Source organism: Cavia porcellus, unplaced genomic scaffold (genome assembly GCF_034190915.1).
Source record: "Cavia porcellus strain 051 isolate PalLab524CR breed Dunkin Hartley unplaced genomic scaffold, mCavPor4.1 scaffold_10, whole genome shotgun sequence".
Taxonomy (NCBI): domain Eukaryota; kingdom Metazoa; phylum Chordata; class Mammalia; order Rodentia; family Caviidae; genus Cavia; species Cavia porcellus.
In genome coordinates, this window is record NW_026947493.1 from 84269524 (window position 1) to 84290546 (window position 21023).

General features: G+C 47.4%; 1 protein-coding gene and 1 long non-coding RNA gene across 9 annotated transcripts in view; one reads left to right on the forward strand and one right to left on the reverse strand.

The window, feature by feature from the left end:
* Window positions 1-21023, reverse strand: part of Ubr5 (ubiquitin protein ligase E3 component n-recognin 5) — a 125241-nt gene that overhangs the window by 78956 nt on the left and 25262 nt on the right. For all 8 annotated transcript variants that reach the window (XM_063257699.1, XM_063257695.1, XM_063257696.1 and 5 more), the window contains exons 2-5: window positions 3259-3303; window positions 2547-2628; window positions 1989-2065; window positions 404-523 (exon numbers count right to left, since the gene is read on the reverse strand). In XM_063257699.1, the coding sequence (XP_063113769.1) occupies window positions 404-523; window positions 1989-2065; window positions 2547-2628; window positions 3259-3303 (324 nt within the window). The remainder of the gene's footprint in view (window positions 1-403; window positions 524-1988; window positions 2066-2546; window positions 2629-3258; window positions 3304-21023) is intronic.
* On the forward strand, window positions 11310-13757 carry LOC134477946 (uncharacterized). Its single transcript, XR_010050279.1, has 2 exons — window positions 11310-13039; window positions 13651-13757. It is a non-coding gene; the product is annotated as an uncharacterized LOC134477946 (long non-coding RNA).

Sequence of the window (21023 nt, forward strand, 5' to 3'; positions counted from 1 at the left end):
CTGAGAAGGAAAGCCCTGGGCTGGAATCTGCATGCAGTTTCTTTACTTTGATAGTATGTAAACTCTAAAATAACCACAGACTTCAGTGTCTAGCTTAAAACTAGAAAAAACTACCAGACTTGGATACTGGAAAAGCAAAGTCTTAAGATTTTCTTCTTTAAAAGACAATAATAAGACACAAGAGACACCCAAAGATACAATCTTTAACCACTGTGAACGGCCCGAGTGGGACAAGGACCACTGTAAGCCCATGATGCTTTGCAACGGGCCTGGAGCCTGGGTGAGCGGCCTGCAGTGTGGGTGATTTCACCCCGAGGCTCACCACGAGCAGCCAGGAGCTCCTCGCACAGGTGACAGTCACAGTGGGCAGGCTCACTCCCAGAGCACTGGTCCCAAGACTCACCCCAGGGTGTTGCCTGCCAGCCGGCCCAAAGTCTCAGAGCCTGAGAGAAACCACGGGGAGTCACTCGTCCTGCCTGGCCTCGAGGTCCTCCCCGCTCCAGAGTTGCTGTTCAACTTTGATCTTGGGAAAAACAAGAGAGGAGAATCACTGAGTAGATCCCACCTGCTGAGAGGCACAACTGGAATTCTAGGCCTCGGTGTCCTGGAAATTCCTGCAAGGAAAGGCCTGAAATTCTGATGACACCTCTTAAATGTGTACTTCACAACAAACAGCAAGCCTAACAGCTGAGCGTGGCAGCCCAATACTGTACTTTGTGAGGCAGAGACAGGAGGTTGCAACTTGAGTCCAGCCTGGACAATCGAGGGACTTAGTGAGGCCCTATTTCAAAGGTTAAAGGGCTAGGGATGCAGCTCAGTGAAAAGGCCCTGGGTTCCATCTCTGTATTGGGGAAAAGAAGAAAAAAACAATCTTAACCTATGGCCTTGCAATGACCCACCATTTTTTTTTTTTTTTTAAGAAACAGGGTCTTGTTATGTAGCATAGGTTGGCTTTGAACTCACGGCAAATCTCCTGCCTCAGCCTCCTGAGTGCTAGGATTCCGGGATTACAGGCATGTGCCACCATGTGTAGTGTCAACCTTCCTTTTTTATTTCTTTTTGAGATAGAGTCTTGCTATGTAGTTCAGGCTGTGACAGTCCTCCTGCCTCTGTCTATAGGTGTGCACCATCATGCCCAGCACAATTTGAATGTAACTGAATACTAACGTGCATACTGTTTAGATCTCTTTAATTAATCACAGTTGTCTATGCTTACATATCTAGCAGCCTTTTTATGTCCTATAACTTTGAAAAACCAAAATGTTAAAGACCTCTTTTGTTTTCAAACTGAGTTAGCTGATTTGAAAATATTAAAAACAAAATCATGACACATAAAATCACTTCAGGGCCAGATGAGGTGGTGCACACCTGTTATCCCAGCACTCCGGAGGCTGAGGCAAGAGGACTGCTTTGAGTTGAAGGCAAGCCTGGACTACATAGTAAGATGGTGGCTCAAAAATAACAAAAAATAAATAAATAAAATCATTTCAGTACAAGAGGAGATCTGAGTTGGGACTCACAAAATAATGTAGTATTTTCTGGAAATTAATTCCTATTAAGAACTAACTGCTCTGCTGCTTTCAATCTTAGTGGTTTAGCTGTTTAAAAATTAAAACCGAACTGCAAACTATTTCACTGTATTTTAGGCACCTGATTTCCTTACTCCTTTTTGTTTGTTTGTTTGTTTTTGTACCTGGAACTGAACTCAGGACCTTGTGCTTGCCAGGCTGCCACTTATGCCACTGAGCTATATCCCCAGCAACACCTGATTTCTCTCAGTGCTTTCTTTTTTGAAATTTGAGGATTACCAGTGTCAAAGCATGTTTAATACAATTAATAGCTTCTAAAAGCTAAGTGCATCCTGTATTAAATACAAACAGCAGGCTGGGATGTGGCTGGGTGACATGGGCACAAATTCAACCCCCAGCACCACAAAACCACATGCATGTACACACACACACACACACACAAAGAACATGATGCCTTACCCATCATTATTATCAGGTTTACCCAATTCCAATCTGTCTGGCTGTACTGAAAAACCAATCCTGCAAACTCTTCCGTCCTATAAAACAAAGAAATTCTCCAAGTAAAAATATGCATTAAAACGTGCATTTATGAGCCAGGCGTGGTAGTGCACGTCTGTAATCCCAGCACTCGGGAGGCTGAGGCAGGAGGATTCTTGCAAGTTCCAGACCAGCCTGAGCTACAAAGTGAGCTCAAGGCCAGGCTGAACTGCACAGCGAGACCCTGTCTCAAAAAGACCAAAATAAGTAAATAAATCATGCATTTACGGTCACTGTTAACACAGAACACAGCAACAGAGCTCCCTCCCGGCATGACTGCACCCAAGTGGACAGTCCAACACATAATGCCATCCACAAAGCACAGTGGAAGCACTGGCTCTAGGGAGCCTCCCAACCCCTGGGGAGCAATTCCGGTCTTCTATGAGCCAGAGGACTGGCCCATGAAAGAAAGTGCTCAGGTGGGCCTCAAAGCAACTCTTCCCAGGCGCTGTGTCCCAGGGTGTAGAAGGTCAACATTACCTCGAGAAGAAAGGCGGCGTGATTTGGTCCCACCACACACTGTTTAATAGTAGCCTGCTCCAGTACATTCAAAGGGGGGTGACTAGGAACAAAAGAAACATGTATGTAAGCAAAATTATTTTTCCAATAGTAAATACATCTTAGGATTTGAAAAAAATCCCATTAACAAAAAAGCTAGTTGGCAAAACCGATTTTTAAAAGCTGAGTATCTAGCTGAGTGAGGTGTAATCCAGTAATCCTGCAATACAGCACTTTTGAGGCTGAAGCAGGAAAACTGCCACAAGTTGGAGGCCAGCCTGGGCTACACAGTGAGCTCAAGATCAGCCAGGACTACATGGTGACCCTGTCTCCAAAACACCAATATAACACACAGAGTAACTACGCTATCCCCATAACCACGACGGGTCTTCAGTATGCTAAATTATTTAAAATCAGTATAAATTTAAACTATAATTCAAATGAAGCCAACTCATAGAGTTGGCAGTTTAAAATATTCTTAACCTGATCACATCATGTTAATCTTAATTATACTAAGCTACCACCTAAACATGAACTCCTTTTCCAAAAGAAAAATTATTCCTTATCAGAAGATAAAATATCTTGGGCTAAGGATGTATCTTGGTTGCACAGTATGTAAGAAGCCCTGAGTTCAATCACCAGCACTGCAAAGAAATGGAAAATGTCTAAATTTAAAATAACTTGAAATTCTTACCTATTTAAATTATATTTGTTCAGTTTCTCTGAAACTTCTCGTAACCTTAAAAAACAAACAAAAAAATTAATCAACTATTAAATAGAAGGTGCTTTGTAAGTAAAATACTTCCAACAGATACTTGTACCACTATTTGGTGACTTTCAAAAGTGGTACTCTGACCAACAGCGAAGGCACGGACGTTCTGTGCAGTATTTACTTCTGTTTCAAACTGTCACGGGCACGCTCTGCAACTTACTCGACCCCATCAGTAACACTGACCCCAAACAGTAACTTCACTTTCAGACAAGCAAACCGGGCCCCCTAACACTTCACTAACAACTGGTAGGAGAGCTGCCGTTTGAGGCAAATGCCCAATGCAAACTAATTTTTAAAAACTGCTGTCCTGGGGGCTGGGGATTTAGCTCAGCGGCATAAGCGCCTGCCTTGCAAGCAGGCAGCTGTGAGTTTGATCCCTGGTACCGATAAAAAGGAAAAAGGCAAAAATAAATAGATAAATAAAAAACTGCTGTCCTGAGCCAGTTAGCTCAGCAGCATAAGCACCTGCCCAGCAAGCACAAGGTCCTGGGCTAAATTCCAGGTACCACAAAGAAAAGGAATTTAAAAACTGCTATCCAGGCCTAGACATACTTAAATGTACATGGGACGGGGCTGGGGATTTAGCTCAGCGGCATAAGTGCCTGCTTGCAAGCAGTCAGTCGTGAGTTCGATCCCTGGTACCGATAAAAACGAAAAAGACCAAAAAAAAAAAAAAAAAAAAGTACATGGGACATGGTGAAATGAAAATATTTTAGAAGCCTGGCCTGGTGCACATCTGTTATTCCAGCACTCAGGAGGCTGAGGCAGGAGGAGGATTACAAGTTCAAGGCCAGCCTGGACTACATGACAGGAACCTCTCAGGGAGGGAGGGAGGGAGAAAGAAAGAAAGAAAGAAAGAAAGAAAGAAAGAAAGAAAGAAAAGTGTGAAAGCACAGCTCTGTTAAGAATTTAAAATAAAGGGGTATAAAAAACCCAAAAGCCTCACTGCCTGACTAATGGCACAGTTCAGATTTCTTGAAGGAACTTAGGATGTGAATCTGTACCTATAACCACGTCAACGTCCTTGTCTATAGAGCAAGAAGCCTATGAGCCTGCCACATTTCCAAAACACATCTTTCCCACACCTAGAAAACTCCTCAGGGCTGCCTGCTCAAGCCTCCAGGAAACAGCGTGATTCATGCAAAGGTTCCAGCACACAGCAAATCAGACCAATCTACAGCCAATTGACAACAGAAGACACCCTTGAAAGTAGAGAGTTCGTCTATTGTGTTATGAAACCCAAACCACTGCTTGATCTTTTAAAACTGTTGCAGGATTCCTGTAAATTGAGAAATTCAGAAAACAGTGCGGAAAGATCAGAGCATCAAGTCAGGTGGAAATTCCACTTTCCTTAGTTCTTCCGTTACCCCAAACGAAAGAAAACGTCGCATGTTCATTAAGGAGCCCAAGTGCAACATGCCGGCACTGGCCAGCCAAGAATCAGGCACACAAAACAGGAAGGAGACTCTGGAGTTCAGAAGCACCCCCGCAAGGACGCACATACACCCAGCCTGGCCAGCTCCTGTTCCTCACCTCTCCCCTTCCCAGTGGGGGCTGGCCCCTCCAAGTCTCTCTCCCAGCCCAACTCTGAACTCTGAAACCCAGAGGGCCTTCCGAAAGCTGCTGTTATGTGAGTCACATCTTTCTGACATGGAAGTTAAAAACCAAAGAATTTCTTTAGTATGTATTTTCTTTTTTTTTTTTTTTTTTTCTTTTTCTTTTTTGTACTGGGAATTGAATTCAGGACCTAACCCTTACTAGACAGGCGCTGTGCCACTGGGTTGAATCCCCTGTCCTTTAACATATAAAGAAAACAAGCTCCTTACGCACAAGCATAAACAACACTCCTCTAAGACATACTCCTGTGCGCCCAGGCACTGTTTCTGCAAACCTCGGTCAGCAGCACTGCCCGAACTGACGCAACAGAGCGGGCCGCTCCCTCCGTACCGGCAGAGGCTGGGAGGCAACAGAGCTCTGGGCCCATCCCGGCACCAAGAATGGCGGCGTGAATATAGGGAGAAGAGCTGGCCCTCCACAGGAAGGTGCTGGAAAGAGAAGGAGTGCTGTATTTTATTTTTTCAGACAGGGCCCCATTATGTCCAGAAAGGATCTAGAATCCTGAACTCAGGTGCTTTTCCTGCCTCAGCCTCCCCTGTAGCTGGAATGCCAGTCTCACACCACTGTGCCGGGCTGGCTGGAAAGGTTTAAAGTGCTTCCCACAGAACTGGACACTTTCTTCTCCAATATTACCCTCAACATGACAAACTGCAGCTTCTCAAGGCCCGCAGCAACCCAGCACCCACAGCCACAAATGAGCCTGGCCGGCCGCCACACACAACTCAAGCTGGATGGCACATGAGGTTACTGGAAACTCGGGCAGACTGACTCACAGGGCTTCAAAATCCCACCTTGCAGAAAACTCTGACATTTGCTTAAAAGAGCAAACATACCTAGGAAAACTTTCAGTAAGGAAATAGTCACACTTCACTTGACAGGAAATGGAAAGACACTGCTACAGGGCCTGGTAACCTCAATGATATGGGCAACACATGCCACCAGTGCAAACTGCGCTTAACAGCAATGAGAAGGGGGACTGGTGGAAGGCAGGAGGGGGCGGCAAGAGGACAGAGACAGGACCGAGCTGTGTCAGAGACATGCGCGCACATACACAATGGAAAGACATCAATAACAACACACAGGTGAGAAGCCTGTTGCACACCCAGGGTGGACAAGCACAGTGTAGGTGACCTCACTGTGACGCAAACTGTCCCCCGCTCCAGGAAAGCCCAAGCTGCCGCCAGGAGCCCCCCCCCTCCCTCGCCACAGTACACACGCCGCCGCCCAAGGACCCACAATCAGGGGGAGGCCAGAAGGCGGCTCTCCTGCATCACCAGGGGTGCTCCGGTGAAGCCTGGGTGAGGCAGTCAGTGGCACCTCCTGCAGCCATGTCACCGCTTTCACTTGAGCTTGAAAGCCAGCACTTTACCCACTACTGTGTCTGGACCACAGCAGCAGTGTCCACATGAAGCAGGGCACGAGCCGCAGCCTGCAATCCCAGCCCTCGGAGAGGCTAAGGCAGGAGGATGAGGACCCAGCCCACCTGGGCAGCTCAGGACTTGAATCAATGAGAAAAAGAAACACAGAAAAGAAAGGGCTGAGGGTGCAACTAGTGCGAAGTCCTGGGTTTAATCCTCAGACACACACAAACACACATGGCCAGCATGCGGTGCTCACCTGTAACGTGGCACCCATCAAGAGGTGGCAGATAGCCTCTAAACCAGCAGCCTAACTCTCCTGGCGGCTTCCTGTCTATCCAGAGATGGCAGACTCCCACCCCAAGACCCACACGCACTAGCCTTTGTGGAGAAAAAGACTGTTGGCAGCCTCCTGGGTCACTGCTCACAGGAGGAGACACTGACATACTGGTTCTTTTTTGCTGTTGTTTATTCTTGAGACAGGGCCTCACTACACAGCTCAGGTTGGCTTCAATCTCACTATGTAACCTAGGGTGGCCTTGAACTTATGTAGATCCTTCTGCCTCAGCCTCCCCAGTGCTGAGATTACAGGTGACTGTCACCCCATCATGCTTGGGGTGGTTTTAAAACCTCATCACTTGATACTGGTTATGTAGCTGCATGTCTTTTGAAAAATGACTCCCAAAGCTAAGAAGCTGAGGCAGGAGGATTACTGTGAGTCTGAGTACACCCAGGGCAACTGAGTTCAAGGCCAGCCTGCACTACACAGCAAGACCTTGACTCAAAAAGCAAAGGAAAATGGCAAGAGGCCTCATCTCTACCACTTTGAAGCAAGGCAGGCCTAGAACCAAGGCAATCTGTGTGTTGCTTGTCCATGCACTGGGGTGCAGTGAGCGTGCGTGTACAGGTCGGGAGCTGGGAGTTTAAAAACTCCCGGAAACACAGGAACTGAAACACAGTTCCTGCCCACAGAAAGTCTGCTGGGTAAGGAAAAAGAGCGAGCAGGGACAGTGGGAGAGGTGTGTGGGGGCTCGGAAGTGCGTGTGCAGTCTGGTGTCTGGAGGAGTTAAGGTCTCCTGGAAGCCCGCACACAGTTGCCAAGTTGTAGGGTGCAGGGGCTGTTGCTGCACGAAAGGTGCGGGAACAAGCTGCTCACTGCGGGGAGATGTGATCAGAGACAGCAGGGACTCGGAGAGAAGACATCTCCCACAGAGCAAGCTCTCTTTCTGATAAAACCCATGCACAACAACAGTCACTAGGAAATGGGAAGAAAACATTCGCATGAGAGAACAACTGGTGTGGGGAAGGAGGGACAGGAAAAAACAAAATAGAAGGGAAAAATGAAAACTAGACTTTGTGCATAAAGAGGGGCTGAAGGAAGGGGAGAGGAATGGGGAAAAAGACCCAAGATGCATCATGTACATGTACAGGTACAACTCTCTATGATGAATGTCTTCCTTATGTACATCTACCATGTACCAACAAAAACGAAAGGGGAAAGAACAAAGGGTTCACAGTACATCTGCAGGCTTCTGTGTCTCAGAATCCTCAGGCTTAGGAGTCATCCTCTGGACCCTCGGATTTCTGCCCGACTTCAGGGTTCTGACAGGGCCTGTGCAGGCTGGCAGCAATTTAGGGAATATGAGGCTGCATGGAGCTCAGTGTCACTGACAGTGGCCAGCTCGCTCCAAGGCTCATCACAGAGCAGGCCCCAGGACTTGTGCAAGCAACACCACATGCAGACTGAGTGTGGCCACACTGCTCAGGGCACTCCAAGGCCACCGGGCCTGGTGGCAGGTGGCACCACAGCACAGGCACAGTTCCTGGGTCAAGCGTAGCCGCCCAGTCACAGCCTGCTCTTTTATTTTAGATGTTAATAAAAGGGCTGCGTGAGCCACTCAATAGCCCATGGTCAATCAGCTCTTGGGACCCTAAAGGCGATGAGGCTTGGAGCTGACATGGACCTCCCCCCAGCAGACTCCAGGCCCCTTAGGGGAGTCTCACGTTCCCCCTGAGGCCGAAGGACTTCCACCATCAAGCTCACCAGTCCTCTCTTCTTCTCTCCAAAGAGAATAATTTGTATATATCAGCTGCATTTGGCAGCTACTGTGAAGCAAGGAGTTTCAGATTCTAAATGCAGAGATGGTCTGGGGAAAGAAAGCCAAGTGTTCGGTCTTGAGCATTTGCCTGGGTTCCTACATTTTTAGCTGGAGCTTTTCTGTTAGCACAGTTACATTCTTAATATTTATGTACACTTTTGCAGTTAAAAAATGAAATGAGATGAAACAGGAACTTAGGAGGTTATTAAGAAAGACTGGCAGAGCATGACAGTGCGCATCTGTAATCCCAGCACTTGGAAGGCTGAGACAGGAGGATGGCTGTCAGTTCCCGGCCAGCCTAAGCAACAAAGTGAGTTCAAAACCATCCTGAACTACACAGCAAGATCCAGTCTCAAAAAAAGACTGATGTGTAGCAGCCCATCTTTAATGTTCTCCCACTCCAACCCCGCCTCATACAGTACTAGGGCAAAAATTAAGGCCTTCATCCACCTTCACCCAGAGCCCTTTTTTGAGACATGGTTTCACACCAAGGTGCTGCCTTCTCAGGTTGGGTTTGAACTTGCCATTGTCTTGCCTCAGCCTTCCAGAATGCTGGCATTACAGGTGTGCGTCGTCACCATACTTAGGGGCTCTTACCTTTTGCTACTAAACTTCCTGTTGTCCATTTTACTTACTTTAAAGGAAACTGATGCGTGTGCATGCATGTGTTTGGCATTTCCTTTCTCAGATGTGTTTATCTTTCAAATGGCACGGTAGTGTGGATTTTGATCTCCTTTTCACTTTATTATGAAAAACGTTATTTGTGACAGCTATATAAGTGCCCCTCATTTAACAACCCAGTTCTGAACCTGCAACTAGGTTGTTAAATGAACTGGTCGAAAAATGAGGAACGGTGCATAGCATGCACAGCTGTTAGACTGAGAACTGGTGGTCAACTTAACGCCAGCTGGATTACATCAGCATGGCATTGAGCGAAGACGCTCCACCTGAGGAAAGTTGCCAGGATAAATAGGTGGAGAAGAAGGGAGGTGTAGAGGGTTGAGGCATTAAGGAGACATTGTGGGTTCTCCTACGTGTTGCTGTCTGAGCTGCTGGTTCTCCTGGAGAAGCCTTGGTCCTCACATCGAGCTTTGCTTCCTGGCTTCAGAAGGGAAGACATGTGCTGCCTGGTCTCCAGGATGATACTCGTCACGCTGCTTCCTGACACGTACCAGACTGTGCTTGTCGTCGGAGGAGCTCGGGACCTCTGTGTCGCTGAGGACAGCTGTGGTGCCTTTCGGGATAGCCCTGGTCTTTGTTGTGAGTGTGACTTCTCATCTCCAGCATAGAACCCTCATCCCACTAGCACAACACCTTCATCCTGCTGGCATAGACTTTCTGGCTTCCACCGCTGACCCTTGGGTCTTCCCGGCACAGATCCGTAAAAGAGACTGGCGTGAGTCCTTCTTGTGGGCTCTGGACCTCTACTTGGACTCGTGGGAGGCGTTGTCCTGAGCTCTGGGTTTTTATCTGCACTCATGTGGGACACTGCCGTGGGGTTTAGGCTCTTGACTAAATAATCTATGTGTTTGGTGTTGTAGATAGATTTCCTTTGCATTCTCCTGTGTTAACTTCCAGTAACCATTATAAAAATATTATAAACTCCATGTCCTAATCCTAGTTGTTCTCTGTGTACAACTCCTGACTACCACAACAGCACAGCATTCAGAATGAAGAAATGGTCAAAGGAAACTCCATCTCAATGACTCTTGCTTTTGTTTGCGTAACTCTTCTATGCAATACTATAATGGGGAACATCACAGACAACAGCACCATACTATGCAGCGCCATTAGTAAAAATCACGGGCCAAAGAGGTGAGCCGTGTACAAAGCCAGCAGGGCTTTGCCAACAAAGCAGACAGAACTACACCAAAAAGACACCCCCTGCGTCCAAACAGCCCTTTATACAGGTAGGTTATTAAGTGAGGAATATCTGTGTAGGAATTTCTACCATAATACAGTCCAGGATAGAAAAAGACATTGTTTGTAGACATGTGATTGTCTCTTAGTTTTTTCCTGGGTTTCTTTCTAATCTGAATTTTCTCCTTTAGTTTAACAGAAATACAAGCTGTAACTGAAACTCCTTTTACAGAGAATAGACTTCACACTGGAAGCTGGGCACGGTAATGCACCTCTGTCACCCCAATGCTTGGGAGGCTGAGGCAGGACTGCCATGTGTTCGGGGCCAGCCTGGGTACAAAGTGAACTGGAGGTCAGTGTGCACTACACAAAGCAAGACCCAGTCTCAGAAAAACAAAAACAAAAAGTAAATAAATAAAAATACACAATCACACCAAAGGAAAGTTATTCTGCAAAACAATCCTTCGTTAGCCTCCACCAAGACACGAATTCCAGCAGAACTGCAACCGTGAGAAGAACCCTGTCACCAGACCAGGAAATCTGCTCCGCACCTCACAGCCCTTTGAGGCAATCCAGCCTCTCCCCAACTGCCTTCATCTGCCTGGGTGCTAGGGAAACGTGCCTAGGGGACCAAGAAGAAGGCGGAAGTGTGGGAAGGGCACTGTGGGTGCCAGCTGCCCTGCTTGGCCCTATGCAGCTGCTGAGCCGCACTGGTCACCTGCCTCAGCATGCAAACAGCACTGCGTCCAGTCACAAGTCTTCTGTTGACAAATAAGGTAAGCAAGTGTTCTGGTATCTGATAGTGACCCAAAATGAAAACAGTCAGATAACAATACACATATTAGGGGCTGGAGATTTAGCTCAGCAGCGTAAGCACCTGCCCTGCAAGCAGGCAGTCGTGAGTTCAATCCCCAGTACCGATAAAAAGGAAAAAGACAAAAAAAAAAAAAAAATACACATATTAAACTCAGCTGACTCGGCTTGACTGATCATCAGCATCACAACTCTCATGCAAAAGAAAACTTAGTGCTGACCGGTCCTACTGACACCAAAGAAAGCCTCGGCGGTCACGTCCCAGGTCTGCCCTCTGTGACCTTACTGAGTGCACTTGGCCAGTCATCAAAAATTCCTGGGGAGCATTTAAAAATAGGTATTCCCAGGCCCAACGCCCACCTGCTAAATCAGAAATCCAAAACAAAGGTGGACCTCCACAATCTGCTACAGCTAGATGCACTCTGGTACAAGAATGACAGGTCACTGGAAGGAGTGACTTCAGTACCCGTAAGGAAGGGAAGTAGCCCAGGAGACAGCATTTGCCCTGCACACTGCCTGAAACTACAAATTTTACACCACATGAACACGGTACCAATGCAAACTTCTAAAAATGGTTCCTGGAGGAGGAGAACATGGCGGACAGACAACAGCAACTACCGGAGGCTCTCTGAAAGGCTCGGCTCAGAGGCCAGGAATGATGCGGACTAAGGAGACACGAACCGGTAGAGATATGCTCTGCTGACTCAGGAACGAACTGGGCTGAGAGAAACCAACTTAAAATATAGTCCTGGCGCTAAAATAGGAACAGAAAAGGCTCGGTGTGGAGGCTCGACTACGTGCCATTGGAAACCGCGATTTGGGTATCCTGCCGCAGTTTGGATTTCCCGCCGCCCGGCGGCTGGCTGCCTCCACAAGCGGCTCGGCAAGGAGAGACGCGCAGAAGCTCTGGGAACGGGAGTCTGCGAACGGAGTCGAAAACAGGACGGACAAGAAGGCGTACACGAAAACTGACTGGTGGCAAGGTGAGCGAGAAAACTGAGCCCCTACCACAGTTTGACTCCAGCGGAGGTTTTTCTGGGCTCGGGCAGTCCTGCGGCAGCAGGGCGCCGTGGCAACTCCAGCCACACATTCCCCTCTCGGACGGGATTGGTGAAAAGTGCCTGGCCTGCGTGACGCTGCGGGCGGACTCCCTAGGCTGGCCTAACCCAGATCCCAGAGCCTGACGGTGGCCCGGAGGAGCGACCGACTCCCGCGTAGGCTGCCTCCTCCGCAACTCCCTGGGGCGCAGCGGTGGGCGGGAACAACTAGCCAGCGCAATTTGATCAGGCTGTGGCTGACAGGCAGGGAAGCCTGGCTTCCTTTGTAAGCTTGCATTTTATAAGGAAGAGAAAATATGGGGAAGGGAAGCAACAAAAAAGGCTCCTCGGCCCCCAATCCTGAGAAACAGGCAATAGTGGACACTGCACCAATATACATTAAGCGCCATCTAGAGAGCCTCATAGACTGTTGGGAGCCGTGGCACTGTCAAGTCATCAGACGCGGTGATTGCGAGGCCTGTGGGAAAGTACAAAAGCCTGGGCTAGATTACCCCTCTCATCGAGCCCGCCTGTGTGGCACCTGTTTCTTATCACCCCACTAAGTTCCCGCCTCACAGGGTAGTCTGCCTAGCTATTAATCCTATATATAGCCAGTGCCTCCACCCCCGAGAGAGAGAGAGACTGAAGCACGGAAGGAGCCGCAGAGAGCGGACCGGTAGAGGCTTCGGGGCAGACTGAAGCACGGAAGGAGCCGCGGAGAGCGGACCGGTAGAGGCTTCAGGGCAGACTGTATAAGGAGAGAATAAAGAAAAGCCTGACCACCGCCAGACCTTGTCGTGTGTCTTTCCTGCCGGCCGGGAGCGGACATCGACATTTGGTGGCCCGTACGGGGATTGATCAACCCCGAGACGCGGCGGTGGACTGCATTCTCCTACACAGTGCTGCAGCTGCAGGACAGGTGAGTAGAGGATAAGCCTGGGCCCTGGGTGGCGCGCACCTACAGGGTTTGTAGACTCCTCTCAACCTCACGCGTAAGTGGCGGGTTTCTTGGGCCTCACGCGGTGAGTATGAAACATAACACCAGAACTTAAGGTAATAAAAGAGTGTAAAACATAAACATAGAAGTAAAAATAACAGAAGATATATTAAAAATGGGAAACATGCCAAGTAAAGATACACAGCCTTGGTGTTGGTCCTTCGGAGACTCCTAAAGTCCAAGGACCTCAAGGTGGGGCGTAAGACTTTAGAAAATTTCCTTGCAGAGATTGACAGCTTTGCTCCCTGGTTTCTGCCTACAGGGCATGTAAACCTGCCCTCCTGGGAAAAGTTGGGCAGAGACCTTTCCCTAGCAGAGCGGGAGGGTAGAGCTTCAGTCTCTGCTCGTCCATTGTGGGAAATGATACACACGTGCCTAAAGAGTGAGGGTAGTTACGGGGGGAGCTCTCAAGAACTTGTAGAAGTACGCGAGGTGTTTGAACAGGCACAGTGAGGAAGCTCCCGAGAAGGGTCCGTCAAGGAGGGCAGAGATACAAAAGAGGAAGCCGAGGCGCGGTTTGTGTCTTTCCGCAGGAATCGGGACGAGAGCCAATGTGGGTCCCAGAGAGGTTGACGCGACAAGTCCCTCGACTGAAGATCAGGCCTGTTCCACCAGAGGCCAACCGCAGACCCAACAACAAGATGAGCCCTAAAAGAACTGCAGGACAATCCCTTTTTGGGGGCCTGGAACGGCTTGCTCCCCTATGTGCTACCCTTGTATACGCATGGCTCGCTCGCATGGCCTACGACCGCGTTTAAAAGTGACAGGCTTCCCACATTCTCCTCCCTAGACAACAACATGTAGCAGGGTGGGTGAGTCAATGACGGGTAAGAGCGTGCCTCCCCAGCACGACTCAACCTAAGCCAGGCCCTACCCCGTTCCGCTCGAAAGCCGCTGGATTGTTAGATAAATTTCTCTCCGAGGGGATTCGTGGAGAGAAATGAGTGCATGCCTATGTGCAACCAGGTTCCGTCCGGTTCATTCCTGGCCCTAGAAAAAAGGACGAGGGCCTCAGGGCCTTGGTGGACCCTGGGACGGCCGACCAGGGTCTACGCTAAGGGCCTACGGTGGGCCTCAGTTCGGGGCATAGGCCTCTGCACTCTATCCAGGACGGGCTGCGATGCGCGTAGCCATCATTTAAAATAAAATAGGGGGAGATGTTGGGAGCCATGGCACTGTCAAGTCATCAGACGCGGTGATTGCGAGGCCTGTGGGAAAGTACAAAAGCCTGGGCTAGATTACCCCTCTCATCGAGCCCGCCTGTGTGGCACCTGTTTCTTATCACCCCACTAAGTTCCCGCCTCACAGGGTAGTCTGCCTAGCTATTAATCCTATATATAGCCAGTGCCTCCACCCCCGAGAGAGAGAGAGACTGAAGCACGGAAGGAGCCGCGGAGAGCGGACCGGTAGAGGCTTCGGGGCAGACTGAAGCACGGAAGGAGCCGCGGAGAGCGGACCGGTAGAGGCTTCAGGGCAGACTGTATAAGGAGAGAATAAAGAAAAGCCTGACCACCGCCAGACCTTGTCGTGTGTCTTTCCTGCCGGCCGGGAGCGGACATCGACAATAGACCAATTCAGGAATGAAGTTATCAACGACCTGAAGCTAGAAGTATGCAGAATAGTTAAAGAAATGCTAAGCACCACCCAGGAAAAAACAGATGGTGGAATGGAAGAACAGAAAAAGAGGGGAGAATTGTTTGATGGAGAAAACAGAGAAAGCACTGAGTATGTGAAGCAGGTTCAAAGGGACTATCAAGAAATTAAGAAGTCTATCGAAGACTGGCATAACAGCTTGAAAGAAACTAAGGACAGACTATCTGAACTGGAGGGCAGACTTGTAATATGGGAGAATGAAATGAAAAACTTCTTAAAAATGACAAAGAAACAAACAGCAATAATACAAAGACAAGAAGATGATAAGAGGAGCCATAACTTAAGGATTAAGAACATAAAAGAAGAAGTAGGGACACAAACAAGTGAACTACAAAAGCTACTCACAGAAATAATCCAGGAGAATTTTCCTAATTTAGCAAAAGGTAAAGATACTCAGATGTATGAGGCATACAGGACCCCAGCTACCTACAACCCTAACAGAGAAACACCCAGGCATATAATAATAAAAATTCCAGAAATTCAATACAAGAACAGAATATTAAAAGCTGTAAGAGACAAGAAACAGACTACTTACAAGGGAACACCCATCAGAATTACAGCAGATTTCTCTTCACAAACCATCAAATCACGAAGAGCGTGGGGGGAAATAATTCAAGCTTTGAAAGATAATAATCTCCAGCCAAGATTGAGATATCCTGCACAACTGTCCCTGGAAATTGATGGAAAAACGAGGTGCTTCCAGGATAAAGAGGAACTGGGGGAATTTGCAACCACCAATTCAACCCTACAGAAAGTATTGCAGGATATTCTAAAAAAAGAAAAATACAAAGAACCCAGAAATAGTGGCGGGGAGGCTACAACGAATGGAGCAGAGAACAAAATGAAGAAGACAAACTGACAGCTACTGACAGAAACAGAGCTCAACAGAAATGAGACAGAGACGATTGGATGATAGGAACAGCTATTTTGGAGAAAATGACATCTTAATAGGTAATACCGATTTAGTACCATCTTGTTTTGAAGCCTCATCTAGCTTTTGTTCTTCTGTCTCCAATGGTCTAAACAGGTTGTATCTTATTGGATTTTATTATGTACGATAGTATAAGCAAAAACCTTGCAAAGACAAGGAGACTATACAGAAACCATTGTTCATTTTCTGTTAGTCGATTCTAAATACTCTATAATGCTGTCATTCTCTTAAATGGTTTTACATTGTTTTGATATACTTAATGCTACAGTATACGAAGTTGTACTCAAGGACTTCAAGGAAAGAGTCAATATGGTAACTACTTTTGGGTAGGAAATATCTGGTGGTGAAACACTATTCTGCTTAAATGGTTATGTTTTGATCTGCCCTGTTTCGCTGTTATGCCCTCTTTTTTTTTCTCAATCTCCACTCCATTATATACTTTTTTATTTTTATCCGTTTAATTAAAGGGAAAAAATAGCAGGATATAATATAGTAACCCACTATGACTTTCTATTATCTCGATTTGAAGCCCTGTATTACTCTCACCATCTTGTTTTTGACTCAGGTTCCTCTATTCTGTTTTGCTGGATAGTATCAGGTTCGAAAGTTTAGGCATCAGCTGAGAAGATAATGAGATTCATTATAACGCCCATTCTCGTTGACATTTATCTACTTTTGAAGACCTACAATATTTCCAATGTTTTGGTTTTGTCGGTTTTATTCTATACTGTTTTGTTCAATTGTATTACAACTAATGATATAGACAATTCTATTAGAAATAGCGGGAGGCATTATGGTAACCATTGTTGATCACCTTGTATTATGTTTTTATGTTATCTATTATATCCACCCTTTTGACTTGACCGATTCGGTTCTGTTATGTCACATTTGGTTTTACTCTCTTCCAAAAAAGCAATAAGAACTGTGGGAGCAATGAAACCCAAAATGTGTAATAGTCACAGTACAAAAGAGAGGAAAAGAAAGTGCTCTAAACTATATAACTGCATGTATATTTAAATGTATGAGATAGAAAATGATATCACAGAGTTTTATTGGATCAGTGAACAGAACTGTTTGCAGTATCATTGTTGGAATGTCCACTCTACAAGCTTTAATTTTGTGACTTGAACAATTATTTCTAAGATGGCAATATGTAATCCATTAACTAGTGACCTCCTACTGCACATTTTTTTCTTCTGTAAATCAGTATAACTTGTACCCCTTCACTGTTTTTTTTTCTTTTCTTTTCTCCTTAAATAAAAAAAATAAAAAAATAAAAAAGGTTCCTAAGCATCCTGAGCCATCTTAAGCATCAGCAAATGCAGGACCCACTGCTGTGCCTACCAGGAACACACGGGAGGATGTCTGGAATAGCCACAAGATCAGCAACTCACTTAGGGCAACACTGTCTGCAGCTTAGACCGTCTGCCAGACACCCTGAAGAATTCACAACCCGCCAGCCTCCTTAAAGCTTCCAGTCAGCCCCGGCCTGCAAAAACCTGTTGAACTCTGCTAAATCTTGAGTCTCCCAAACTAAAACCACACATGGAGCGCTTTCTAGTAAAATCTTGCAGAACCATCAGACCTGGGTTTGAGATCTCAGCTCCCTGAGATAAAATTCTTCTCTCTGCACCAGAAGCTGGAGTACAATACCACAATACAGAAAGCTTCTTCTTTAAAAGGGAGTGTGACAGTGAAAAGCTGCCTTCCTTGTCTTTTCTCTCCAAACAAAAATAATTACCCAAAGTTCTTACTGTTTGATTGACGAACAAATTAAAAAGGTAAACAGCATAAGCAATCTCACTCTACCTGAAATTATAAAGTACAAACAGCTATAGATTATGTTTTAAACCCATACAACACAGTAACAATATTTTATTCCATTAAGTGGGAAGATAAAGGAGTTGAAAATTCCCTACTTAAGGAAACAGCAATGAATTTCAGAATGATTTTCCTTCCCCAGTAAAAGCAGAGCTTGCTGGGGCATCTGGTTCCCATTATGCCAGACCAATCAAAGGAGCCAAACCAGCGAACCACCCAACAGTTCACTGCTAACCAGAAACAAGGGCATCTGTGTCCTCGGGACCAGTGTGAAAGGTGAGTCAAGGGGATCTGTGAAATATGCACTGTCAGTTCTTTACCACCATAGTCTTCCTTTAGGAGTAAGTTAGGCATGGAAACCACAGCAGGGGACAAGTACCCTAAGCCACACAGCTGCAAGCACCCCCGCCCCGCCCCGCCCCGCAAACACACCCCTCAGGTTTGCCCTCTCACAGCTCCCACAGCAGTGAAGGCTGCAGGCCAGTGCGCACATGCCGGCCTTCAAGGATCCTGCACTAAGTGCTTCTGTGCTTCACCACACAATGACTACTCAGCTATCATGGACTCTACAGGCAGCCCTTGACCTCCCACAGTCACTGTCTCCGGACACTGCAAAAAAGGAAAAACCTCAGTGCCCTAAAACCTCACGGTGGGGATGTGACGGTGAGCTCAGCATGAGAAATCATGAGAGACAGCTGCCCACTTCGCACCTCCACCCAGAAACTGCTGCTTTTTCAGGTTTGAATTCCTGGGCATCACTTCTTATCAGAAAAGCACATGTACACATCCTCCATCCTACAGCAGAGGATGTCGGGATGCATTCACAAACGCATTCACTTCACACAAGAAATCAAAGATCATCAGAACACAGAAAAAGACGGCACCATTAATGATAAACACCAATCCACCAGGGCCACCCGGCATCCTGGAATGTGAATGCCCCTAGCATAACTGCCTCCAAAGTGTGCCAAGGAAGAACCAGCCCGGAGCGTGAGCGTCTCCAATGGGCAGCTCAGCCGCTGCTGTCAGGGCCTGGTGGACCAGGTGAAACCGCCACAGCTGGAGCCTAGCACAGGAGCTCAGCACACTCCACCCCCCCCCAAGTAAAGAAACTGCTCATAAACTGCCGAGTCAAAGACACTCCTGCAAGCACATATCTGAATCCTGTACTCAGACAGGTAAAACTGTCTTCCACTTGTACAGATGACAACCTGTCATTGTGCCCAGTAACGTTTAGAGAAAGCAACCAACCACTACCACTAATACTGCTAAAAAGAGTTTAAGTCAAAAGATCAGGGAAGGTCATAATTTAAAATTTAAAGTATTTCCCAATAACGGTGAACTACGAAAACATTCCTGAAAACCCTTAACAGCAGACAATTTATGTGTTAATGCTTTTACATCTCAGAAAAACAAAACACAAATGAATTGTTAAGTTTAACTTTGATTTCTTCATGTAACAGTCTCTGTTTTCCAACTGAGAAAACAAGAGGACCGCTGAGTTAGGGAGGTTACTGAGTTAGGGAGGTTACCTGGAATACTCAGTAACTGGAGATAGAGGCATCCCTGTACCCAGTGGAGTCCAGGTCACCCAGCAAACGGATAGGGTGAGGGGCCAGGTGGTGAGGTGCAGGTTTTCGCTCCAGGCCCCAGAATGCCGCCTCCAGTTGGGAGGTGCAGAACTGGGGAGCAGGACACACATGTCTCAGGGCACCGCAGAGGGACAGGAGCAGGAAGTGAGGGCAGGGAGCCAGGGTGCCAGGTGCCAAAGCAGTACCACACAAGACCACAAGGAGACAGGATACACTTGGGTCAGGAGAGGCATGAGGGCCAGGGCTGCCGAGGAGGCAGGATTTGAAATAGGCCTTCCAAAGGACTTGATTCAGACAGGGACAGCTGCCATCCTAGCACTTCCAGAAGGTGGGAAGAACACAAGTTCAACTCCCACCCGGTCTCTCAGGAGAAAAAGGATAAGGGCTGGGGGTACAGCTGAAGGCACCGCCCTGGACTCAACCCCAGTTGCATTGAAATAAAAGACTGGGGCTGAGCAGCACAGAGAAACACATATGGGGCAGCTGGGCTCCGGGCAGGGTGCTGCCCAGCCAGCCCCAGGCTGACCCCAGCACCAGAGGAGAGGGGCAGGGCAGGGAGGTAAGTCACCTTGCTGCTGACAACAAGTTAAAGAAGCGACTAGCTTTTAGCCAACAATGTTAAATTCTCCATAAACACCTGAGGACACCAAGAGGCAATTCCAAGACCGGCAATTACTTCTCTTGTAAGTATTCTCAATGGACTGTGCTGCCACAGCTTGCTGGTCACAATATGACTGCATGAACACACAATAAGCCAGGCATGGTGGTGCACACCTGTGATCCCAGCACTGGGGAGCCGAGGCAGCACAGCCTTGAGTTTAAGGCCAGCACGGGCTATATAGTGAGACCTTGTCTCTGAAATAAAAAAAACTTTTACAAAGAGAGAGAGAAAAAAACAGGGCAACACATTCAAGATCCCCCCTGTCCCCCGTTCCTATTCCCCAGTAAATTTTCCTACTCTTAAAAAACTAAGAGAGCTAACCTCCACCACCGCCCTCTTGGGACAAGTGATTCTCCTGAGGATGTACCCTATCTCGGACAAGACTGTGAGGGACCATAAAAGACTAAGGATAGCTATAGGACAAAAGCCTGTGCTTGGCACAGACCCCTAAGAAAGCGGAGACCAGCAACCCATCCCTGTCCACCCCGTGGTGAGAGTAACATCCCCACTCCAGGACTGCGCTGCAGAAAACAAGACCCACAGCACCTGAGAAAGCTGCAAAGCCTTCCCTCCTGCAACCCTACTGGATACAGAAGGAAGTGAGGGGCGGACCCTGGTGGCACACACCTGTAATCCACAACACAGGAGGCTGAGGTAGAAGCACTGCTGAGAGTTCAAAGCCAGTCTGGGCTACATGGTGAGTTCAAGGACAGCCTGAACTGCATGACAAGACCCTGTCTCAAACCGCCCCCCAAAAAGAAAAATAAAGGAAGCATTCAAAACAAGATGGTAAACAACACAAGCCTTGACTGTAATCAGTTCTGAAGAGTTTTTTTTAAGCCTAAAGACCAACATAGGCCTTCCAAAATTAAATCATGAAGTTTTCAAGAGTGTGCATCCCGGATGCTCATTTCCAGAACACACAGGTTCCCAGGAAGCCAAGCACAGGCTTCACAACATTAAATGAGTGCAGGCAGTAGTGGTCAAGAGCCACACAGACAGCGAGCGGGCAGAAACGAGAGCTGGGGCCAGTGTGTGGCCACAATGCCACAGCGTGGGCATCGTGAGGACCTGGCGCTGCAGGCTGGAGTCCCTAGACATAACCTGGAGTGAACAGTGTGCTTCCCTCCACCACCTCCTGCAGACGCACTACAGTGACCACAGACAGATCCTAAAAAACAAGTTAATTTTAAAGTTTCAGCAACAAAAAGACAGACCTGGTTAACAGTGGAGCGAAAGCGGCCAAAG